Below are 27,427 nucleotides of genomic sequence, written 5' to 3' on the forward strand. Positions count from 1 at the left end.
ATACATAATATAAACTGAGACATTTATGTCATTAATAGCCATAAAATAAGTAAATTAACCAATTTTTTTTAAATTACGGATTGCAGAAATAAGTACACCCTAGATTTAATTCAACAAATGTATAATATTCTAGCACTTAGTATGTCCTCCATAATTTTGAATATATTACTCTGACCCTTCTTGGCACAGAGTGTACAAGTTCATGACAAATTGTCACATCTGTCATGTTTAACTCCTGGATGATGAGCTTCGTAAATGTCCTGATCTTTAATGTTGCTCAACTCGTCTTTACAGAATCCCCCACAGGAGCTCAAGAGTGTTAAGATTGAGTGCAATACATGTCCACAGAAAGTTTTTCAGCTTGGGAGAATGCATATCCTCATTATCATGTTGAAAAAATGCCCAACAATGCAGGGAATGAGGAAAGGGTAACATCTTCTGTTTCTAGTTTGTGTATTAAATTACACAGTGGTGTGGGAATTCATGACAGCATTGATAAAGCACAACTCCTTCACACCTTCAGCACTCATACATCCCTATATAAAAGCTTTACTACCACTGAACTTTACTGTGGGAACCAGGCACTTCTCACTGTACACCTCCTCTAGCAACACCAAAACATTTTGGATGCTGTTAGATCCAAAATGATTGATTTGGTCTCATGAGACCACAGTATTGATTCCCAGAATCGATATTTTGTAAATATGGGCTTTGGAAATGGCTGACTGATTTTATTGTGCTTTGGCTACAGTAGGTACAACCTCAACCATGCATGTCATTTCTGCAGGTTGCATCTTACTCTTTGAGATAAACAGACAGTCTTTTCATAGCTTTTGCTGGCTCTGAGTAACTCGCTTAGTATTTCTCCTGCTCTTTGTCTAGCAAAAAATCCCTCATCACTAAATGAAAGCTTAAAATGAAGACCTGATTATTTCAGGGGTCTTGTCACTAGTCCATTGTTTTTGAATTTCTGTGTTACTTTTGCTATATTTTCACACTTATAACAATGATTTGGTAATCCTCTTGTACCACTGTCCTCTTTTGTGCTAACAGATAAGTCTCCTGACAATTCTCTCCCAAGTGCTTCGAAGTGTGAGAATGATTCAGTGGGCTATATAACACTTTTAATTGTCAAGAAATTACTTCTCTTTAAATGTTTTGGTTCAACATACTTACCTGTTGATCAAACATTGCCTTAAACTTACACCAGAAAATCTTTATTTAGTTTTATTTAGTAACTTTTAGGAGGGTGTACTCATTTTTGCTACACAACATTTTATCTCCTTGATAAGAAAATCTTATTTTCCTGAATAATTTTGACATGCTTCTTTGGTAATTAATTAAGCGGACTTGCTGGAACATTATATCTCTAAAGAACCCTAACATTTCTTCTAAGTCATTGAGTAACTGCTGACTTTCAGAAGTTTATGCTGTGCACTGTATATTGTAAAGGACTGATAGAGACATGACGAGATTGATGGCGAATTCACTCTGAACAAAAAGGTGGTGCTGGTGCGGAATACTGCGTTTAATATGAAAAACAAGAAAGAAAAAGCATTGATACAGAGAAATAAACGAAGGCTTTCAAAGCAGGAAATAGACAACGCACCACCGGTCGAGATCAAGAGATATTCCACAGGTCCTACCTCAGAGTGGTGCTCATCGTTCTGCTGCAAAACTTCCATACACAGCTCTCCTAGTCTGATCATGTCCTCCAGTCTTTTCTCTGGAGATGCCTGGCTGCTATCTGCTGATACACAGACGTCCAAACAGTCACACCAAATGTCTAACACTCCAAACACTTCACACAAACTAAAAGTAAGAACTAAAAGCAATAGATCTAAAGGGCTCAACAATAAGGATTTGATGAAAAAGCTGACTGCAGGGCTTGACATTAACACCCGCCAACCTGCCAAATGCGGGTGGATTTCAGCAGTGGAGTGTAGTGCAGACACTCCTACTAGCCACTTTGGCGGGTTAAATTTGATATAATAAACATTTTCAATTGCAGTTAAAAAGGCATCTGAAATAATAAACTAATTGCAATGTAGTGTTGTCAAAAATATAGATTTTTTCGATACATATTCATACTGAAATATCTGAAATGCTCCATTAACCGCAGAATAGATGCATGATACCAGCTCTGTTGAGACACAAACCCGCCTTCCCTCACTCGTTACATTTGCTCCAGATGAATATTTTTGGTGTTACAAGGCTTGAATTTCGGTGTGGAATTATGTGTATTGCGCACAATTTTACTCATTCCCGCAGATTTTGTGCTCACACCCAATGTGTGTGCACATAAAGTCGCCTCTTAGTACTAGTTCTTTTTTGCTGCTTATTGCGCTTAAACAGTCAAAAACACATGTCAAAATGCCGGTCTTGGCGAGTATTCACGTAAACACAGTCAGTTATGTTTTAAGTGAATGTAAACCGTTGAGACTGAAAACGCATGTATAACAGTATAATGGCTCGCCGCGTCATGTCTTAAAGTGACAGCAGCCTAAAATACCTGCTACCAAATTATGAGATAATATTAAAAATTTCTATATGGCAATTTTTCCACCATGGTATTGATGTCAAAATTTTGGCCACTGAAAATGCTAAGTGGCTAATAACTTCGGAAAACCACAAGCCACAGTGGCTGGTGAGCAAAAAAGTTGTCTATCCAAGTTGTCAGTTAATACAACTTCACATTTCAAGCTGACTAAACTTCTAAATTTTAAGGCAGGAAGTACACTTAATTAAGCTGAAACTATTTATATAGTGTACATCAGGGGTGTCAAACTCATTTTAGGTTGAGGGCTGGAGGAGAAAAAAATGTAATTACCCTAATGTAATTACCTCTTATTTTAAATCTTAGTGAGCTGACAGTTACATTTATATTAACCATACAGACTACAAATCAATTTGCAAGAAAACTAGAAAAACTGCATTCATTTTTACAGCAAAAATACTTTATTTAAACAAAAAATGTGTAGCCATTTGAAATTAGAGGCATTTTAAACTTGACCCAAACAAAGACGTTACACACATAGGCATGAGCAGTTGTTTTTTTAATTTAAATTAGATTGTATAATTTCAAGATTTATAGAAAAAAAGCAAGGTCTGACTTTAGCTTTGTGAAATGTTACATAAGACACCTGCACAAAACAAAAATAGCAGATGAACTGAATGAAAATGCTGCACTTATAAATAGGCTACTACTTTATACGGAGATAAAAGGGAAAGAAAATGCACTTCCCCTCAGAGATACATTCATATAAACCACAAATTCAATATTTATATTTTTCTTTCTATATTTCACGAACAGTGAGCTCATGCCCTCAATCTTTTCTCTGCTGGCACATTTGTTCTCCTCTTCGCATCCATTTAGGGTCATGTTTTCGTTTTTGAATAGAAAGTTAAAAAGAACTGCATTTAAAAGAGTAATATTTTGAAGTATTATAAATGTATTTACTGTAACTTTTTGATCAAATTAAAGCAATCTTGCTGAATAGTTCCGCTAGATTTTCTCTTCTCAAATCCAAACTAGTTGCTGAAAAGTACCAGCAAAAAAAATCCTTACTGTTGAGCCCTGAAAAGTATTCTGTAAGAACCTTCAATCTGGGCGTAGTCGGTCAGCTGGGAATAATTAATGAGCGCTGCTTTTTCCAGGCACTTCTGAACTATCTTGCGCATCTCCTCAGGTGGGACTGGTGTGGTGATGTCTTTCATCAGAGCCTAAAGAATGACACTTTCTCTCTCATTTATTACAATTTAAGCACATGCTAGTTCACACAAGACATGCATACAAGATGCACAGTTAATTGGCGGACACTCACCCTTTCTAGAAGAGAGAGCGTGGCTTTAAGAGCCCCCTCCGGTCGCCCGAAGGGGAAACAGTACCTACGGGCAAGAATACAAGGGTAAAACTCGAGTGGTAATTAACTGAAGGCATAGAAGAAAGAAGACTGAGCACAAGCTGAAGGAGTCAGTCACAAACCGCTGTTTCTCAGCTATCATGGGACAATAATTGCGTCTTTTAAATAGAGATGTTTTCCAAAGCCTGTTGAGGAGGGACAGGTGTCGGCGTAAGTACGGGCAATGCTAAATGGGATGAATGAAGACGAAAGAGAAGTGGTTCTCATAAAGGCCTCACACCTCAGGTGTGAAAGTCTCCCAGAATGGTTTGTGGGGCAAGAGGCACACTTACCAAGTGACTCAACAAGGTCTAATCAGCTTGGGCTGGGAACCGCACTTAATCCCCGGCACGCCCCACATTGGCCTCGCCTCTGTTTGCCGTCCATTTGCATAATCTGAGATGTTTGTAGCTTTTGTTTGAGTGGTTTTAGTTGGTTATTAGGTTCTGCTGCAACCACAAGACTCAAACCCTCTTTACCAGTGTTTCCAGCACTCTACGGATGGGGGCAGCGGGAGGTTGGTTTAAAATGAGGAGGGGGTGTGGTATATGAATAAAACCGTACGCTGAGATGCTATACAGTGGTTATCAACTGGCTTTGCTTCAGCAACCATATATTACATTGTTAATACACTGTTATTACAATGTAATTACATTCATATTTAGATGTTTTCAACCTTATCAATCCATTACAGGATCGTTATCTTACTAAATTGATGTATGTTATTAATATTATAGGACAGAAGCAGATGTGGGAGCTTGTCTTACCTGAAATGTGTGATTTGCTTCTCCAATAAAGTCAACAGTCTGCTCCTGATCTCCTCAAACTCCTCCTTCTCCTGTTCTGTAACTGTGCCCATTCCATCCGGTCTGCCAAAACAAGGAGGAAACGTTCAATTTTCTGTTTTATTCTTTACAACACCTGTTCATTCATTGCAAATGCCCTTGGATCCTGTGCCTCAACTTCATAATCAAAAGATTTTTCAAAGATATTTGTAAGTTTCACAAATATTCCAGCTGAACTGAACAATGCTTCAGCTCAAGGGTTTCGCAATCCAAAACCCTTAAATAAAAGAATATCAAAATAAAAGTATCCTTGGTGAATCACATTAAGGTAATGCAAGAAGGTAAGCAACTGGAAATATCTTAAAAGATCATACATTCTTCAAATAGGTTTATTCAAAATAAAATAAAAAATTTTTTTTTGAATGAACTTTATTTGAATGTGTAATCTTATAGATTTTGAATACTATTCTTTGAAGAATTTGCAATCGAAGATATCAGACTAATAAAAAAAAGAATTAAATTAAATAGATATCAAATCACAATTAATAGATTAGACATTTTTTTTAAAAAATTTGAATTATGTCCTAAACCTTATTTTATATTTATTTTATGTAGGATAAAATTACTGTTTCAAACATTTACTATTTATTTAAATTCATTAAGTGCCCGATTTAAACTAAATTTGCTTTTTTCAAAACCTCATAACTGCAATAATCAAATGTATCCAGCATATGTTCAACCACTAAGCAATGCACAATCGCACTAAAGTAATCATTCCAAACTTCAGTTTTTAACTGTCGACAATGGGCAGTTTAGTTAGAAGCCATTGTGCCTTGCTATCCAAACCCTCCACACTTTCTGAATGGCACAGCTTAGCGCTGTAGAGAAAGCGCTTTCCTTACATGCAGAGGTAAAGGCAACTTGTAAACCTGTCTGTTCTGCAAATCCCTCTCTCCACTAAATGAAATCCGCCTTTTCTTTTTGACAAGAGCCAGCTAATCCCAAGAGAACACAAAGAGGGAGTGTGAAGAGCGGCAGAAGATGTGTATGCGGGACCTTGGGGGGGGGTGGGGGGGGTGGGGGTTGTAGATGAGAGAGAGATCAGCGCCTACAAATGAAAAGAAAAAAAAATCTCCTTTTTGCATTATGGTAAAGGCTAAGGAGTGTATAAACTCAACATCGACCCTTTAATCTCAGCGTCTTTGTCTGTCGTACTGTGTAGGCTCATTAGTTCTTAAGGAAGGCCTCTTAGTTTAACTGCTTCTAACAAGAGGCCTGGGAATTGAACTGTTAGCACGAGGGAGAATCACTCTGGTTTAGAGTCTATCCTTGTTTGTAGCTCCCAGTACATCACCAAACCTACGACTACCAAAGCCTTACGGCTTCAGTCAGTAATTAAGTCTCTCACAATTCACACATCCTCCCATTGACTTGACTAATGCTAAACGAATCCTTCAAACCTTGAAACACATCCAATTCTACCTTACATAACACAACATTATAAGTGGTGTATGCTAAGGAAAGCATCGCTTTTGTCATCATTCAGGGCTCTACAATAAGGATGCCCCACTGGCTGGGGGCCAATGTGAGAGAATTTGGGGCCAGTTGATGGAACCGTCACTGCATGTCGTGTAGTTTTATACCTTGAAAAATGTAAACATTTAATTTTCTGTGACATTTAGTTGTAAGTTCTGCTTGCCAACTTCAGCTTGTCAAATCCTGGGCTAACATAGATGAAGTTTTGGTGAAACTGCATGAGTGACACCTCAGGCTTGGTATAAGAATGAAAATGACAAACTAATCAGTATGTTTTGCTATTTATGCCATTATATAGTGTTTATGAATTTACATATTTTTGGAGCCTCCTGTACAATTATAATACCTATATAATTTCCAGGTATTATTGCAAAACTTTGTACATGTGCATATGAATTTGTACATGTTTCTCTGTACATAAAACTAATAATTGTAAATATGAAAAAATATTATAATAATAATAAATAATACAAAAATATAATATAATCATTTAAAAACATTGGTGCGTGTGTGTGTATATATATATATATATATATATATATATATATATATATATATATATATATATATATATATATATATATATATATATATATATATATATATATATATATAAATACAAAATAGAATATTACTATAATATTACTACAAAGGATATATAATATTTATACGGAAGAGGATTATGGCCAAGCAATAATAAAAAAATAAAACCATCTCGAGATTAAAGTTGTTAAATTTCGAGAAAAAAATCGAGATAAAATGTTGAGAATAAAGTCATTATATTATGAGATTAAAGTCATTAAATTATAATTATATTATATATCTCGACTTTTTTCTCGAAATTTAACGACTTTTTTCTCATAATTTAACGAATTTGTTCTCATAATTTAACGACTTTTTTCTCGTAATTTAATGAGTTAATTCTCAACATTTTATCTCAACTTTTTTCTCGAATTTAACAACTTTAATCTCGAGATGGTTATATTTTTTTATTATTGCTTGGCCACAATCCTCTTCCGTAAATATAAAATATTGCATATTCTTTGTAAAAAAACTAATGTTTGATAAAAGTAAATAATAATAATAATAATAATAATAATAATAATAATTAAACAATAATAAATGTAAAAAATTAAATGTATTAAAATATAATGTACATGTTATAAATTATAACATTTTAGAAATGTATAAATCAAACAGAGTTGCCAGGTCTGCGTAACAAAACAAGCCCAATGGCCAATCAAAAATAGCCCGAAAGCAGCCCAATGGCCATAACCCAAATATCAAAACTCAAAATATGCCATTCCCATACCTAAAATACTTATTTTACAGTTACTGTTATTCAAAATGAAAACCACTATATTGTATACTGATCACAAAAGCTAACATCTAGCACAGTTTTATCATTGGTACTAGAATATAAAATATTTCAATGTAAGCATTGAATTTATGCAATATGTCAAACATTTTACAAGCAGGGCAACAGTTTAAAAGTAGCCCGATTCTACGGGAAAACCACAGACTTGGCAACCCTGACTGGCAATGAATAGTAAATAGACAAGCACCATTCACATTTTCTTCAGAAAATTTTAAAATGTAGGTTGTACTTTTTATTTTAAGATGCTTGTTATGAATGCGTCTGCAAACCAATAAATGTAACAATAATAAGTATACAGTAGGAACACAATCACAACAAGCTCTAAGATACTTCATTTCAAAGTGAAGGAACACAAATGTGCAGGAAAATGTGTTGTTACCCTCCACCTCACGCAGCGCTGCCTCAAGCTTGGCAGCCCTAGTGGGAGTGAGTGCAGTGTGCCGGCCTGTTGGGGGGCCGACTTATTGTTTGCGCCTGATGAAGCGAGTGTGTTTGAGACGAGTGAAACGTTGACCCGTCCGGGGCCACTCAACGAGGGTTAAACAGCGGCGGGAGTCTTGGGAAAGTCTGGCCGTGCCAACATGTCCAGTAAGTTGGTTGTGAGGTTCAGAGCTGTGCGTCTGCAAGGGTTGTGTCTTGGCTACTAGGGCTGCACAATTTAAATGGAATGGAAAAAAGAAATGGAAACTATACGCTCCATCCTCTATGACAGATGGGTTGGTGTAGACCGATCATATCAAGATCCCATGGACAAGACAGAAGTGACAATCCAAAGGGTGATGATCTGGACGTATGTCATGTTTACAGTGAGTAACTGAGTGTGCCGACTGGTAAATACTCTTGTCACATGGGGCAGCCAAGCATGATGGACAGGCGAGAGAGGGGAGAAAGACTGACAGGTGAGAAAGAGGTTAGCTTGTGATTACTGTCACTCTCGTTGCTGTCAGTACGCCCTCGCGAGTTCATCTCACACATAAAGCCGCACCTGTCCGTTTCCTCTCGCGTACTTGCTTCTAAGTCTCAAGCCTCGTCGAGCCCAGGGTGCATCTGTCAGTCAAACGCAGGCGACTCCGACTGAAATGTGCCACGAGGATGTCTGCACTGACAAACATGTCTGAAAGGAGTCTCGGTTAACACAACCTTCATAAGCCATACCACCGTCACCTAAAATCTAACTCTGAGAATTTACAGGTTTCGTTTCACATCACAATTGAGCAAAGCTCGGTTCGCCAAGTACAACATTTCAATCCATTTTCTTCATATAAACTCATTATGAATAATATATGATAAAAATTATATATGCTTCAGTAGATGCTACGACTTTCAAAATGACGTTTATTAGCAAACTTCACTACCCATAATTCTGAAGAGATATCCACCAATCAGAAGTTGCTGTTACTACAGAAACAGAAATGGCAAAAGTAGTAGTAAAATAAAAAAATATCCATATTTAAACAAGTTATGAAGTCGAATATCAAGCATCGGCCAGACCGCCTTCCATATTCAACGTACGCAGAAAGTTTAAACGTTCACAAATCTTACGCTACGTCATGTGCCTTCACTTTTAAACTTACGGAAAAAGTTTACACTTTCTTCGTAACTTTTTACGAAGTTATTGCTTAAGATATTGCTTAAAATACGTTTATGATGAATGGATGTGGATGGAAGCACTTTCTTCAGCTCATACTCAATCCCTATCACTGCCATTATAAAGCTCGGATACGTCAGGGTATTTATTAAAATTTCTCTGATTGTCTTTGTCAGAAACAAGAAAGTCATATATACCTAGGATGGCTTGAGGGTGAGTAAAGGTTGGACTCATTTTCATTTCAAAGATACTCTGCAAATTAGTGCCTGGCAAAAAAAAATAAAATTAAACATGTAAATGATTTATCTCCCCACCCGCAATTAATTGGAATGTTATTTTTTATTACTTGGCCTGCCTGACTCACAGATTATCCGCAGTGTCCATGGATATAACCACAATCCGTGCATCACTAACACATGGCTTACAACTCTTTATTGATCTTTTTTTTTTTTTTTTTTTTTTTTTTTTTTTAAATCCCTATGTGGAAAATGAATTCCCGGCCCCAAGACTGCAGAAAGAGAGTGTGGTCTCTGTTGTGCTCTATTAGAGTTGGTGAGTGCAAGATCAGAAGTGAAGATAAAGATGGCAACAATCTTCACAGGTTTTAAGCTGCACACTCACCGCGAGAAAGGCTGCACCGTCACTACCTTGAGTTATTGACAGATGCATTAGATCAGTTGAGCGTATGCATTTTCATCTGAACTGAAGATGAGAGGTTTTCTGGACCAGGGTTAAGGCTATTGTTATTTTCTAGCTGTGCACAATTTAAAAAGCCTTGAAGCTCTTCATATTAGATTAAAACTAATTTGCGGACTTTAGCATTCAATTTTACCCATTTTTACCTTAGCTGTGCTGCCATTCTGGGGTGCAGACGAATAAGATGCAATGATGAAACACAAACGTAATGCTTATCTGAAGGTATTTTTGCGTATTGGTATGGTTGAACTGGATCATCGAAGGTCAGCAGCAAAGAAATTGACTAATAAGAAGTGATATGAGTAAATGACTGCTTACTTTTAGTATAGAACTACAATAACCGTCATGTTTACACACAACGCCTCTGCACTTAAGATTTCAATCAACATGGGGACAGGAGAGCTGTCAGTCAATACATGGGAAAACTAAGTAACTTGCATTATATGAATTATTGCATTATATTTTGTGGTAAATATATATAAGTAATGCGTTACTATACTAGTTACCTGAAAAAGTAAGTTGATTACGTAACTCACATTACTTGTAATGTGTTACCCCAACAGTCCTGGGGATCGTTTCAGAAAGGAGGTTAAGTGAAAACTCTGAGTATGTTAACCCTGAAATTAGGGAAACTCTGGGTTTTCCGTTTCAGAATGGGAGGCATGTCAAACCCGAGAAAGCAGGGTAAGTCAAGCCTGTTTCTGAAAGAGAGGTAACTTATACCAAAGTCCCTTTAAGACAAGTCATTTCACTCGGCGAATCAAATTCTCCAAAAGTGTTCGCCAACCTTACGATTAAATTTCCTATTTGAAATCACCAATGAAATCTGACAACAACTGTCTCATAAATGTTTTTTCCAAACTCTCGAATCATGACAAAAAATGTATTTTTCAGGCTGGATCAAGCTAATGCGCATACGCAAACCTAAATGCGCATCTCTTGTGCTTCATTTCAGAGGCGCGAGTCTGACTGTTTCGATAGGAACCGGAGCTTCTAACGGCTGCTGCAGTGATGCGATGACTTTACCAGTCGGCGATTGGCTCTTATTTAGAAGGCGGGACTTATTCCGCCATATTGCGCGTTACACTTTCTCCCATTCAAAACAATACGAGTGACATGTCTTGTGTTATTCTATAGTCTGTGCTTGTACTCAGAGTCAATTACCATGGTAACTTACTCTGTGAACCTAACCTGGTCGGGAGCAGGTTTTCTTCGGTAAACCCAGAGTTTTGTTCGGTCTCCTCCCTCTTTTTAAAGTCAAAGTGTTTAAATAGTTCATTCATTCATTCATTCATGCTACAAAAATGCTTTTCTTACTGAGTATTTTTCGTCCTATTTCAAGTACAAATATCTAAAAATTCTTACATCAAGACGGATTTTGCATATAAGAAAATGAGATATTTAGTCTTGTTTCCTGCATGGGGATCTAAATTAAGTGCATTTACTTAAGTAAAATGATCAATATCTGCCAGTGTGGTAATAAAAATAATGTAAACGGAAAACTAGATTATTCGGAGTGTCTAATAACTAAGTGCAAATTTACAGCAGCTAATGTCAGACGAGGTTAAAATTAACGTACGCTCTTGTGGTTGAAGTGGTGTAGGCAGTAGTGTGTCAGGTTCAGGGAATTAACTTCTGATGCGATTGACTGAGTTCAAATCCGCCTCCTTGCGAGCTCGCTATTCTACCTCTTCCCATCACATTTCACATAAGAAAGGCAATAAAAATGAAGAAAGTTTTCTAAAAGTGGAAGTAAATTGCCTAACAAGTGTTTAATAATGAGAAAATCATTTACACTCTTATTATTGCAACCAGTTAATTTTTTCTTTTTCTTTTTTTGCATGTGGGATACCATGAAAATGAATATTAGTTCAATAACTTACCATTCTACCAGTTTTCACCTTTGATATTATAACAGTGATAAGAATTAAACTTGCATTGACTAAGAAGTATGCAGACTTCCTTTTGTCACGTGCTGTTGCCATGGTGAATCGTAATTTTCATAGTCGTGGTGCACGCGCTTAACTCCGAGTCAACCTTCTCAGAGTCAACTGAACTAACTGAATTCAGCTTTTCTGAAACTGAAAACTCAGAGTTCCCCATCTCAGAGTAAGTCAGCTCAGAGTTCAAGTTTTACTCAGAGTTGGTTGAACCTCCTTATTGAAACGGGCCCCTGGTCAGAAATATCATCCATCAGGACAATGATCCAAAACAAACATCAAAATGTGTCACTGAGCACAAAATGAAGCTTCTGAATCTGAAGGATCTGGAGAGATTCTTTATTGAAGAATGGCCTCTGATCTCCAAACTCATCAGGAATTATAGGAGAAGACTCTGAGCTGTTATCTTGGCAAAAGAAGGTTGCAAAAAATATTGAACAAAAGGGTGTCATTAATTGTGGCCAACGTTTGTTAAAGAAAAACATTTATTTCATAATGAGTTTCCCTGCTCATTTTCAATTCATTTACTTCAATGAAAGGTTTGATTTTTGTGAAATTTTTGAATAAAAGATCAAAAGCAAAAGCTTCTTTGTTCATATTTACTTAAGGTGCCAATAAATTTTTTAGCTATTGCTGCAAATTTTCTTTGTAATGAAATTAACAAATTTTGTTGAAGAATAATAAATAATATAAAATTAAATAAATAACACACAAGTATAATTTATTTATATAAATATGTAATAAATACCATTATATTATATTGCAAATTGTGTTTGTAAAGAAAAATATACATTTGTGTATATAAATATTAAAAATAAATATTAAATAAATATTTAAAATAATTAAATTAATATAATAATCAAATATATATTCGTTATTGGTAAATATATTGATATTGGTAAAAATATAAAATAATATATATATATATATATATATATATATATATATATATATTTATTATATATATATATATATATATAATAAAATTAAAGATTGCATAAAGAGATACTTGCCACATCAGTGAATTTATGTTGTCATAAATTGACATAAAGAAAGCATATTAAATTATGGCCATGGGTCAAACGTAGAAGCAGCACAAAAATTACTGGATATCATGCATCAAAAAGAGCTTATTCTTTATATATATATATATATATATATATATATATATATATATATATATATATATATATATATATATATTATATATAAAAAATATATATTCCATATATTCCCATGAACACTCTCTACAAACGGCTTCACGGCTGAACTGTCATTATTCAAATGACACCCCCCTCCAATAAAAAGCTACTCGTGCCAATTTTCCTCATTTGTAACTGGTGATTATCTAGAGAGGCTAATCATTACTGTTCCTAATTGACTAAATTAGCCATCAAAGAGAAGGAGCACATCCGTGTGTATTTAACATCTAATAAGTCAATTGACGGGTGATTCAAGGTAAGTGGAAAGCCAACAGCTTGCAGTATACGCGAACACAAAGGACTTCGCCAACAAGTGGACAAGGGACATTGCTCATACCACGAGCTGCATTCAGTCCTCTTACCACAAACGCAAGTGTATTTGAGTCTTTAAGTAATGTCATACCATCAATAATTCACATAATCAATTAGAGAAAACAAGCCTGTATAAAATTGTGATCCTCAGAGGCCTTATCAAAGAAAAATTATTAAAATGTAGAAGCAGCACAAATGGACTCTGTAATTACGGTTTAATTGCTTTGCGTTTTGAGATAATAGAGAGCCATTAATTAATTTGCCAAGCAGACGCTCTCAGTCTCTCTTTGAGTGATGCTGAACATGGCTGCCACGCTGAACGCCTCCCGAGTGATTAAAGTATTTCTTCTGTCTTCTCGTTGCTTTTGTATGCCCACCCATTATGCGCGGACAAAAGCCATTCTAAGTGTTTTTTTTTTTTTTTTTTTGTGATCTATCAAACATGTGGCACTTCTCATTTGTACAACACAAATGAAATCCTTGATTTCAAACACTTAATACGTGAGAATTCAAAATGTACAACCTCCAGGGAAACCAAATGTTCCTTGCTGTTTGAAAGGGCTATAGAGCATTGTTAAAGTGCTTGTTTTTATATAGAAATTAGAACAGACCATTTTTAACATGTTATCAGTTTTATTTTATTTTATTTTTTTTACTTTCCCTATAAGAATGAACAAATATGAAATATCACCATTAATAAAATGTATAAAAGTAAATGTATACTAAAAATTATTATATGCAAATAAATAAAAAATACTATTCCATCTGAAATGTATTTGTCTGTGATATATATATATATATATATATATATATATATATATATATATATATATATATATATATATATATATATATATATATATATATATATATATATATATTAGTGGTTCAACGGATCACAAAACTCCCGGTTCGGATCACATCACGTTTATGGAGTCACGGATCGGATCAGCACAAAAAAAAAAAAAAATTGGGGGTAACTTAACTTTGCATTTATTACTTAGCCCACTAACTACTCGGATACCACAGTAGAAACTACTAGCTTAGCTAATACATTATTAAAGGCAAGTAAACAGTCTGTAAAAACAACAAATACTGTACACCAAATACAAGCATAGATAAATACAACATAAAGTATAAAATAAAGTATAAGGTCTAACTGTAGTATTCATTTTCATGTACAGAAATGTAATAATTAAATGTAAAATGACATTGTTCACTGTATAAATTTAATATAGATTAATCTTTGTTAAAGCTGTGTTTTGTTGTTTGATTTACATGACAGACAACAGCAGGTATTTATAGGTTGCTGTCACTTTAAGAGTAAGACTCCATGCACGCACACATTCGAATTCTCACCTCGTTCAATTAAGACATAACCGAATGTATTACGATAATACTTGCCGATAGGGGTATTTTGACTGACATAATGTGTGTATGTGTCCATCCAAGTGCATTGAGGACACGAGAGAGAAATCAATTTGGACATCGCAAGCTATCTAAAAAACGCTCTCTCTCTGAATGTGTGTGTGCAAGACCGATAACAGCGCTGCGTGCAATACCGAATTAAATCCTTTTTTTCCTCTTCTAGCGCTGGAATGGTTTTATATCCATTTAATGTGTGAACTAGCAAGACAAAACACAATCAAATGATAACCTTTCACTCTATTGCGTAAAAATTGCATTTGATCCGTGAATCATATATATATATATATTTTTTTTTTTTTTATTCAGATGTACTTCAGCTTTTCTTTAGCTCATGGCACTAACATTGTCATGGGTTTGATTCCCATGGAAAGCAAGAACTGATAAGAAAAATCTATACCTTTTGGATAAAATGATCTGCCAAATGCATAAATGTAATGTAAATGCAAAATTGCATTAACAAAACACAAAAACAAAACAAAGTAACAAAAAAAAGTAACAATAAAAACAAAAACATATTCTAATACCTGTTTCCGTGGACATGTGAGGCACAGAAGGCATAGCTGTAGTGCAGCAGGGTGGGATCCACCAAGGCGTTGTTATCCGAGAAGTCCATCAGGTCTTTCAGGTAGCAGAGGTGACGATGGCAGCCCCTCACCCCATATCGAGCGCAGTACTCATCCAGAACAAACACCTGGCCGGGGCTGAACCAACCCTGTAAACACAACAACAATTAAGACCAGAATAAAACATTTACTATGAGCATGAAATGATCTGATCTCAGCCATTCCTGACCAAAGTACTCTTTTTTTTTTTTTAGCCAAATGTTTCAGAAAAGTTTATCCGTAACGTAACAGACAGAGACACAGATTTCTATGTCAAATAAATGCTGTTCTTTTGAACTTTCTATTCATTAAAAGGTGCCATCAAATGTTTTTTTTTACAAGATGTAATATAAGAATGTGTCTGTGAAGTTTCAGCTCAAAATACCCCATAGGTTTTTTTTTATTAATTTTTTTAGCTGCCTATTTTCGGGCATTATTAAATATGAGCCGATTTATGCTGTGCGGCCCCTTTAAATCTCGTGCTCTCCGCCCACGGAGCTCACGCTTGCCTTAAACAGTGCATAAACAAAGTTCACACAGCTAATATAACCCTCAAAATGGATCTTTACAAAGTGTTTGTCATGCATGCGGCATGCATGCATTGGATTATGTGAGTATAGTATAGTATACCGTTATATTGTTTACATTTGATTCTGAATGAATTTGAGGTTACGTAACAGTTGGTGTCATGTTAAGATTCGCCTGTTCTTCGGAGGTCGTTTAAACAAATGAGATTTATATAAGAAGGAGGAAACAATGGAGTTTGAGACTCAGTGTATGTCATTTCCATGCACTGAACTCTTGTTATTCAACTATGCCAAGATAAATTCAATTTTTCATTCGAGGGCACCTTTAAAGAATCCTGAAAAACCTATTATTACGGTTTCAACAAAAATAATAAGAAACAGAAACTGTTTTCAACAATTATTATAATGAAAACCATTATTAGAGTACCAATAATTAAATCATCATATATATATTAGTGCTGTCAAAATTAACAATATCAAATATATTGAAAATATTTAACGGAATTACCACAGCATCCATTTTTTCCAACATAATTTGGCTAGCATTACATTATGTGATCACGCTCTTATTCACACAAATTCTTTTAAACTATTCAAGCGCCACAAGACAAACGAGAACGCACTTGTCTTTGAATGTCGTGACACACACGTGACTCGTGTGCACAGAAAGACGCGCCAGTATCGGGTTCTCTTTTGCGCTTGAACAAACAATAACACACAGAATTATGCCAAAATGCCTGTTTTGTCGAGTATCCTCATAAGAGCAGTCTTAGATGAGTTAAATAACGTCTTAAATGAACTTAAAGAGTTGTGAGAAAATGAGATCCGCGTCACATTCGGCAGCGGCAGATCTTAAAGTCACAGCAGCCTAATAAACCATTTGCTTGGATGTCTGTCATTAATGTTAATCAAAGAACAAAGGTAACAGAGAAACTTGTAGCTTTTATAAGGATTAATCTATATTTAAATTTAAAATTTATGCAGTGAAGACTGTAAAGTGTTTGATAACTTTATTCAAGTTCTGTATATTTCCTACCTGTTAGACAGACCACAGGTAAATATGACATTTAGTATAATGGGTTTATTTGAAGATCATTTTTAAGTTCACTTTTTAAAAGTTGTTATTTTTTTAAAGCCTAATAAACATTGAAATTCATAGCTTTCAGATCTAGCCCCCCATTGACTATCATAGTGTTTATTTTTCCTACTATGGTAGTAGGGCTGCATGATATATCGTTTTAGCATCGAAATCACGATGTGCGCATCCGTGATAGTCACATCGCAGGATGTGCGATGTCTAATACAGGGATCGTTATTCTGTACGGACCAGACGCCACGGTTCAAAATGTAGGTGATTCTCTGTTTAATTGCAAAGTTTGACCATCATACAATGAAAGTTTATCATTTGAACGTGTTTTAGGTCCTGTCAGTTTAAACATCTAAGAGATTTTAAACCATTTGAGCGCAAGATGGCGCGAAAGAGAACTCTTCTGAACGTGCGGATGTTTTATGTATGCGCACACAAACAGAGCCGCGCAGATGCCAGCAAAAAAATGTCAAAATACACGTAAAAGAACGACTATCCTCGTAAACACAATTGATTATGGCTTAGGTGAACGAAACAACTGAGAAAGAAAACCGGATGTTTTACAGTATTTTGGATCCATGCAGCGCATTCGGTCTTAAAGTGATAGAAGCCTAATATTTCTGCTGCTTTCTGTGTCATGAATGTTAATCAAACAACAAAAGACAAAGAGAAAAGTCACTTTTGTAGTTTTGACACACAATAATTATGATTAATTTATATATACAGTGAGACTATGCAGTGTTATTTTACATTTGATTATTCAATTTCTGTACCTGAATACTGTTAGACTTACCTGGAAAACAAAGCACTATTTATTTCATTTGTATCTTTGTTTTATTATATTATATTAGATTGTAAGTTGTTCATTATTTTCTATACATATTCACTGACCTACAAAATCACCTCAATAATCCTAAAATGATTCATTCTTTCCAAATAGAGCTATTCAAGTCATCTGGTGATTTTTTTTCATATTGCAATATATATCGCAGAAAAACAAAATATCACAATGTCAGTTTTTTCCAATATCGAGCAGCCCTACATTATGGTAGTAAATAGGGGGCAAGATCTGTTTGGTTACCGACATTCTTCCAAATATCTTCCTTTGTGTTCAGCAGAACAAAACTCATACAGGTTTGGAACAACTTGAGGGTGGGCAAATGATGACAGAATTTATTTTTGGGTGAACTATCCCTTTAAGGTTGAACCACTGTAGTCACATGGACTATTTTAACGATGTCTTTACTACCTTTCTGGACCATGAATGATGGTAATTACATTGCTTTCTATGGGAGATTAAAAAAAACCTCTTGGATTTCATGAAAAATATCTTAATTTGTGTTCCGAAGATGAACGACTGTCTTAAGGGTGTGGAATGAGTGAGTAATTAATGACAGAATTTTCATTTTTAGGTGAACTAACCCTTCAAGTTGTTTCTACATTAATTTGGAGAGTAACTGTGAAATTATTACAATATAAAAATGTGATGCAATCTGGGAAAACCCGTCGGATGTCGTGATGGAATGTTTTCAGTGAAGTCCAAAAAATAGGTTGAATGTCATTTTTTGTGTCAAAATTGGGTTTTCATTAAATTCTTATTCTAAAACATCTTGTCTACACAGCAAAATCTCAAGAGTTAAATCAACTCTGCTCAGAGAACATATGGTCCCTCTCTACATAGAGTTAAAATAACACTGAACAGAGTTAAAGTTAATGAGATAATATGCCGTTTGTGGAATTGTTTAATCAGATCTTGAGAGATTTAATGTCTTTTATCTTCAGTTGAGTTCATCTAAGGCTGTGGCTGGAGTCAGTTGTAGTTCTTGTGTTTCTCTTCAGTGATTCTGCTTGTTAACAGCAGGTGTCCATCACTAATGCTCAATCATCACTTATTTATCTCATTAACTTTAACTCTGCTTCAGTGTTACTTCAACACTATATAGAGAGGGATCATATGTACTCTGAGCAGAGTTGATTTAACTCTGGGGAATTTGCTGTGTATCATCAAAATTCGCCTGTTAAGTGCAGAAAAATAGCGATTTATAGTGGCAAGCTGAAAAGACAACTGGTGGAAGTGCAAAAAAAAAAAAAAAAAAAAAAATGGCTATAGCTTTCCCTTTCTTAACACTACAAAGACAGTTCACCTAACAAAATAAACCACATAACATGTAGAGTGAAGGTGTATTAATGCAAATTAACCAGTCCTGTATAAACTACGGCATGCAAAGATTTTTTTTCTAATACAACGTTATCGTGAAAGACGGAGCACAAGAGAACAACGGAGCTATAATGAACACACATGTTCTAATTATGTGTTTATTAGAGGTTGAATTCAAATCAAATAATGCCAAACTGCCCATACTACTTCTGAATAGGATGTCTACTTCATAAAATGTATGAAAATATGGAAATATATGGTTCAGATCACGCAAATAAATGGAGCTTGGATGTCATCTAGTGAAAAAGTTTACTGAAACAAAATCTTACTGAAAGCTCATTTTTGAAACATATCAACATAAAATTTGGAATGTTGACAATTTTCTTGCAGTTTAAGATTAAAACATGTTTTGTAATATGATTATAAATTATAAACAATTATATTTTTTACATTTTCATAAACTTAAACTTCTAGAATTCTTTTTATTTCACTTTCCTAATTTATTTCACTTCTACAATAATCTGACAAGTGTCTTCTTTAAAACAAGACCAACCTTAAGTCTATATTCCAAATCATTCTTGAATTACAACCATTTAAGTTTGGATAGTGCATTTTCATGTCTATGCGAAAAAGGGGCTGACAGTTAATTAAACCTGCTTTTCTCAAAATCCCGCTCCTGAAATAGAATAACCATAACTTTTGTCACAGACAAGCTATGAAAGAAGTAAAAACAGGATAGGTAAAATTTCACCATGTGATGGGTTTTCGGCATATCACATCACAAATATTAAAAACTCCAATAATTTAATCACGATTAATTGTGATTAATTACAGAAATAAATGTGATTTAAAGCACTAATATTATATATAACATTATTAAGTATAAAATTTATTTTGGACTTTGAATACATGTAGCTTAATAAATGCATAAAACATACACATGTTCTATATCTGAAGGCCAAAAGCAACAAGCACCACAGTAAACAGCGAAGAAAAAGTTTTAAAATGCCGCTGACCCCTGCAAGACCTCCGTGAAGTCACGACATCCGTCAAACGTACACCCTTACCTAGTTTCTCCTCGACAACACTGCTACGCTAATTGAACGTGAAGCGTCTAATTTCAGCACGCCTCTCATTTCACGCCAAGACACACACAAAAAAACTAAACCGCAGCGTGCGAGACGAGCTCTTCCAAAAAATATTGTTAAAAACACCCCGTCTATTTCCAACATTTAAACAAACGAGTGCAAGGTTAAGTGCAAACAATTAATTCATAGGCAGAAAAGTCACACATAATGCGGGCGGGTGGAGATCGCCGTGAGGCTCCTGTTGCATTCATTAGCTCATTCATCCCTCACATAATAACTAAATTAGGCATGAATCTTACAAACTTAATTAAGACGCCTTCTCTGAAGGAACGTTAGCAAATTAACACTTTGAGGGGGCCGCTCGCCCACGACGGTGCGGAGGGCCGTGAATCAGAAGAACTGCGATGTGTCTGAGACGTTCGCAGGAGACCGGCAGTCACGAGGGACCGCCGCACACGGCACTGAGCAGCAGCCGAGATACCGAGACCCTCTGACCTTCCGTCAGGAGCACAGACAGAAAGCTTCATTAAAGTGCAATGATGCACGATTCAAACAAAGATGATATGCGGTGTATTTTGAGAAAAGTGCACTTGATAGCTCAGTCTCTCTGTCACCTTATCTGCAATTCTCTGTTTCTTCATCAAAAGGTCTGTCTGACCTACGCAAACCCGCTCTATTGCTATTTACATTACTCTAAATGGTGGTTAAGTGCTTATATTACAGCCAGGCGCCTTTTTAAACCCTTCAATATTTACAGATACTATATGAATATGCACATGGTGTGTTACACAAAAAGCATCCGATCTTGCAATCTCAAAGCAAGTTTCCCACAGTCATATGGATAAACTATGAACTTTGAGTGAAAATTGGCTTTGGTGAGTAAATAAACCGGAGTTACTCACTAGTTGGCTGGTAACTTTATAGATATACAAACCATCTAGTAAAGAAAACATCTGTTGAGTCTTCTAACAACTACTACCTCTGTAGAAAATTTATCATCAGATGTTTTTCTAGGAGGTTTTAAGTTTTTTTTTTTTCTTCCAGAAATCCATGTGGTATTTAAAAAAAAAAAAAAGGTGGAGAAACAATCATCACTCAGAAACTGCAAGTAAATTTCACAAAGAACTGGCACGTAACATTGAATTAAATGTGTAATACTGAAGTAGAAAGACTGAAATAGTATTTTCTTGTAAAACGTACTCCAATAATCTGTTTTATTTACAGCTTTGAGCATCTAAAATGAAAATATGAGGAACAAAAATCTCATATGATGCAAGTGACACAATAGCATCACTCAGATGCAATAAAATGCAAAATAATTCCATTGTTATATGCTAAAATTATGTAAAATGAAATTTTATGACCACTAAAAAAATAAAGTTATCATTATCTGGCATCTACAGTAACTTGTTTTTTTGTTGTAAAGAAAACGTGTTTATTGAAACATATTTAAAATATTTTTGTAACCATTTCTTTCTGAAAATATGTTGCTAAAATAGTTTAATTAGTTATAATTTTTAAATGCTATTTTTTTTTTTTTTTGAGCCAGTGGAAATATTGTCAGGGCAAGTGCAAATCTTAGATTTTTGCCCAAATGGGCCAGAAAAATAAAATAAAATAAATTAAATAAATAAGTAAATTTGAGGCCTGAGAAGCCTCCCATCTTTCCACTTTTTCCCTTCAACTTTCTTCTTTGTCACAGTCCGTCTCTTCCCGTCTTGGTCAGATCTATTAATATTGCACCATTCAGGGCTGAGGCACGGTGGCCCAGCGCCGAGCCGAGTGCCACAAGATGTTCCACTCTGGCAAACAGATGGCCTGCTCGTGTCTTGGCTCCTACCGCTCAATTAACCACTAACGACCGACTGAGACGGCAGCAGCATCATCCTAACGAACACGGCCCAGTCTGGCTCTCCATGTCGGAGAAAAAAAGGAAAAATCACACACACAGAAGGAGACTGACGACAAACCTTGCTTGTGGACGACAAAACCAATTTAGTTTTTTGGCTTAATATATATTAAACAAGAAAAGTTTACTAAGAAAAACAAAAATATGTTCTGTATGATATAAATTGGATTTTGTAAATCAATAAATGATATTTTAATTTTTTATTTATTTTGACTTGAATGTATATTGTTTATGAATTTACTGTTGCCACAGAGTAAATAAATGTATACAGTATATGGGTCAATGACGTGACGGGTCATTTTTTTGTCAAAGGCCTTAATAATAATAATAAAAAGATATGACATCCAAAGTAAGTAATGTAGTTCAACTAGATCTCTTTTATTGAATCCAAAAGGTTTTAATTATATTTTGCTACATATAAATGTATTTTAAAGATTCTAAAGTCATTTGGTTTAACCGTCCAAAGGCCAATACAGCCATTTCATTTGTGATAAAAAACATCTTAAAATGTAATAAATGTATATATTTTTCATTCTGGCATGATTTTATAACATCATATATCAACATAGTGCAAAATGGTATTAAAATTATGTGTAGAAGTCGTTGATTTGTTATGAGAAAGAATGTCGGAAAAATGAATTTCATTGATGTCATTCGGAGTAACCAATATAAAGGGACCATTTTGGATCAAGTCATGCGGTCAGTATTATGTGACAGGATGTGACATCATTCAAACACCTGCAAAGGACCACATGGTCATGAAGTAACTTACTCTCTTTTGACTATTTGAAAAATTCATCTTTTCTCTTGCTCATACGCATGTCTCGAAACATCAGGTCATTCGGTACAACTGCTATAAAACATGGAAAATGTTGTAATATTTTAAAAACTTGTACTAAATATAAAATGTTTGATTGTCCTTTTGCTAGTAGCTAGCTAGATGTCAGCCTGTTAGCATTGTTTGAAAATATCGTCATTCGGTAAAACCAAAATTTTGCTGACTTTTTTGGTGACAAATTATGCCCATCTTGTAAAAAAAAAATGACAACAGCAGTGTTAACTGATTATTAAAAAAAAATCTCATTGTTGACACTTATTAAAACTTCAAAATTAATTATATCTCCATTATGTCTTTTTTGCACTTTTAAAAACCTTATTTGTCAATTGGTCTCTTTTGTGGTCAAGGCCTGAATCACTTTGTTTCCACTAGTAACTGACAATAATAGAAAGCTTTTTATGGACCATCTATAGGCCATTATGGCTTGTTAATAAGGGCAAGCATGGAGGAGTGTGTCACAGGGAGTGTGTGTGATTATGAGATGGAGGTTGATGGGGATGTGAGTAATTACATTAAGGTTGGAGCATGACTGGTCATCACTGTCCCTAATTTGAGGACACATTCACAGCCTGAACTTTTTGATTGCAAAAAATGCATATTTTTTTTTTTGTCACTTCTGTGGATGCACACACAGTCCAATGAATCCAGTGTTCACATTCCCTGTAGTTAAGAATAATAAAAAAAATCCAAATATTGGTCTTTGAATCACCAACAGCTCACTGAACCTAATCCCTGTATCAAACGACAGCTGACGCAAAAAAAAAAGAAAGAAAAAAGTTGAGCCGTACAACAGCACCACTTATTGATTTTCCTAGAGGCTACATTTATTGATTGTGAGTTTTTCAGAGTGAGCTTGAAAATCTGAGACTTAATATATAAGAGCACCCTTCAATCTGATAGTTAACTTGGTGGATATAGCAAATGATAACAAAATGAACATGTTAAACGAGATAATGGTGTATGTGTAATTTTTTAAATCGCGGTTAACCACATCCTTTTTGTGTGATTAATCTCGATTAAAAATGTTTATGTATTGACAGCCCTATTACACACATATATATATATATATGTGTGTGTGTGTGTGTGTGTGTCTTTATATATATGTATATATATATACAAAAAACAACATTTACAAATTTGATCCAGTATGATCACAAATGTGGTGTGAAATCAGATTAAAACCAAATTTTTTTGGACTGAATGTTAAGATCAGATTTCAAGTAGTTTTTTTTTTTTTAAATATGGAACGGCATAACAATTTACATGTTCTTACATTACTATAGCAACTGACGCAGGTAAACAGATGCCAAAAATGTCTGAAAAAATGGATCAGATTCTAAAGATTGCAAAAAACCCTCATCTGAATCCAAAGATAGAGTGGACTGAAGTACGTTTTGAATAATATATAGTCTATAAGACATGTTTTGTAGTCAATCGTATAGTATGCATGTGGTCTACTGAAAAATCCGTTCCCCCTCCGTTCGTTTCCCTGAAAACAGCCCCACTCCCCCACAGATGTCACATCCCAGAAGGCATGGGAAAAGCAGCACATTCAGGTGGCTTTTGTGGCTCTCTTTTAGCTGAACACAGAAGTTTGAACAAAGGCTGGGGAGCCTTTACAAAGAGCCAAACGCAGACAGAGTCATTCAGAAGCTGAATGGATAACAGAAGGTGCTCACTCGGAGCAGGTACGGAGCGACAATGGGGACGAAAAGAGAGGGGAAAAAAAACAAGTGAGAGCAAACGGTGAAAAATTAATATTTACATGTAAATACACACACATATATATATATGAAAATAGCAAAAATTTTAATTTGCACCATTGGCTGTGTTTGGTACTTCCACCCAACTTGTCCATTGTGGACTATTTACCCGCATATGTTCCTAACGAATGTTTCAATTTCATCACACGCACACAGCCATAAACATACTAACTCAGTCCCAGCAGGGATCTTTTATTCAAGGCAGTAAATGGAGGAGACGGGATGCAAGTGGATGGTTTTCCTATTTGGGTTGTATTGATTGGAAGTGTTTATCCCTGTCTTAACCGTGAGCCCTCACTCAGCCGGAGGGCTGAATCCAGTCGTACAGTATAAACCTCTCCTCTATTATACTTTCACTGACACATCACACACTCACTCACAAGCAGGCGCAAATGGAATCGAAAGACTTTAGGCAAATTTAAGTAAATGTATTTTAAACATTCTAATTTTAAACCAGAGAGAGCCAAATCAATTCCCAAACAAATGATTCCTATGAATCAGTTCTTTTTTTTTTTTTTTAGAAATACAGCACAACCAGTGAAGTCAAAATAATTCCTGAACGAATGATTCTTGCCAGTTCATTTAGTGAATCAAAACCACTCAAAACAACCAGTGTAGTCTGACTTTTGAACAAATGACTCTTATGAGCCAATACTTTTTAGTGAAAGAAAACTATTCATCACTACCAGTGAAGTCCAAGCAAATCCTGAATGAATGATTCTTATATGTCGACTCGTTTTAGTGAATCAAAACCATTCGGCGCTACTAGAGTAGTCCAACTGATTGCTAAATTAATGATTCTTGAGTCAGTTCTTATTAGTGAATCAAACACATACAAAACCAAAGTACGTCAACAACCAAACTGGATCTTTTCAATCAATCAAAAACATACAGTGCAACCAATCAATTCCTGAACAAATGATTCCTACAAATCAGTTCTTTTTAGAAAAAAAAATTATACAGCACAACCAATGTAGTCCAAACAATTCCTGAAACAATGATTCTTATAAATCGACTCGTTTTAGTGAATCCAAACCATTCAGCACAAACAGTGTAGTCCAACTCCCAAATGAATGACTCTTTATGAGTTGATTCTTTTTAGTGAATCAAAAACATACAGCGATACCCAACCAAATCTCGTAAGAAATGATTCTTACAAATAAGTTATTTTCAGTAATTCTTAACCAAATAGCACTACCAATGTATTCCAACCATAAAGAAATGATTCTTAAGTTGGTTCATTTTAGCGAAATCAAAACCATTCGGCGCTACTAGAGTAGTCCAACTGATTGCTAAATGAATGATTCTTGAGTCAGTTCTTATTAGTGAATCAAAAACATACAAAACCAAAGTACGCCAACAACCAAACTGGATCAAAAACATACAGTGCAACCAATCGATTCCTGAACAAATGATTCCTACAAATCAGTTCTTTTTAGAAAACAACAATTATACAGCGCAACCAATGTAGTCCAAACAATTCCTGAAAGAATGATTCTTTTTTTTTGGGTGGGGGTTGTCTTTTTTGTGATTCGAACCCAGGCCGGCCAGAGGTGCATTTTCCAGCGTGCTACCCACTAGGCTATCGCCGCCGACCAAATGAATGATTATTAAGAGTCAGTTCATATTAGTAAATTAAAATCATACAGCGCAACAAATTTAGTACAACCAATTCCTAAACAAATTATTTTTTTGGAGTCAAACACACATACAGCTTACATTTGTACATTTATGTACATATCATCACTTGCCAATTTTTCCCAAATATCTCTTTCTCAAGTACTACAAAAAAGGTAACACTTTACAACAAGGTTCATTAGTTAACATGAACTGCACTTATACAGCATTTATTATTACTTTGTTAATGTTAATTTCAAGATTTACTAATACATTATTAAAATCTTGTTAACATTAATGCACTGTGAACTAACATGAACAAACAATGAACAACTGTGTTTTCAGTAACTGACATTAGTAAATACAGTAACAAATGTATTGCTCATGTTATATAATACATTAACTAATGTTTAACTAATGAACCTTATTGTAAAGTGTTACCAAAAAAAACTTTAGGTACCATAAAGGAACCAGAATTGTTCAGCGGACTCACTAGCTACCTGAAGAAAAACACGTCATTTCATATGTGTGATTATCAAATAACAACACCTCTTCACAACACACAGATTTGCGCTTTCTCTCGGCTCACCAGGCAGGAAAAGGAGTCGTTCATGCGATGTGTGAGCGTGTGTTTCTGCAGGACGATGAACAGGCTGGTGTGGTCGAAGTTGCAGGGCATGGCAGAGATGAGCTCCTCCACTCCCTGTCTCTGAGTCTTCTCAAGACCTGCGCCAGAAACACACACAGTCAGAAGTCTGGCACGCGCTGGCATAAAGGACCGTTTTGTGCTGTGAATCTCATCCCCACCATGAGAGATGGCCAGTTAATGCCCGTTCATACTGAAGACTCTCATTAAAGGCAAAGGAAAAAAAAGAAAACATTAGCGTATTAATCAAATTAATCTTTAATAACATGCCCAGCTTCAGATAAAAGGGTAAATGTATATTTTAAACAATTTTATATGTACTACTATGCACTGTAGCAGCACGGAAGTGTGGTTCACACCTTGTGTAAAAGACCAAAATCTGTGTTTGGTTACACAGTCTCCATCTTCGTACACAGCCCGAGTGT

The 27,427-nt window shown here is 35.2% G+C and overlaps 1 protein-coding gene across 5 annotated transcripts in view; it reads right to left on the reverse strand.

Moving 5' to 3' along the window:
- Positions 1-27,427, reverse strand: part of cadps2 (Ca++-dependent secretion activator 2) — a 182,509-nt gene that overhangs the window by 36,482 nt on the left and 118,600 nt on the right. For 4 of the 5 annotated variants that reach the window (XM_067380104.1, XM_067380102.1, XM_067380103.1 and 1 more), the window contains exons 12-17: positions 26,946-27,082; positions 15,292-15,479; positions 4,670-4,771; positions 3,825-3,888; positions 3,600-3,723; positions 1,647-1,750 (exon numbers count right to left, since the gene is read on the reverse strand). In XM_067380104.1, coding sequence (XP_067236205.1) covers positions 1,647-1,750; positions 3,600-3,723; positions 3,825-3,888; positions 4,670-4,771; positions 15,292-15,479; positions 26,946-27,082 — 719 coding nt within the window. The remainder of the gene's footprint in view (positions 1-1,646; positions 1,751-3,599; positions 3,724-3,824; positions 3,889-4,669; positions 4,772-15,291; positions 15,480-26,945; positions 27,083-27,427) is intronic. The other variant, XM_067380101.1, reaches the window with a different exon arrangement.

The sequence above is a fragment of the Chanodichthys erythropterus genome, chromosome 24, assembly GCF_024489055.1.
Source record: "Chanodichthys erythropterus isolate Z2021 chromosome 24, ASM2448905v1, whole genome shotgun sequence".
In the NCBI taxonomy this organism is placed as follows: domain Eukaryota; kingdom Metazoa; phylum Chordata; class Actinopteri; order Cypriniformes; family Xenocyprididae; genus Chanodichthys; species Chanodichthys erythropterus.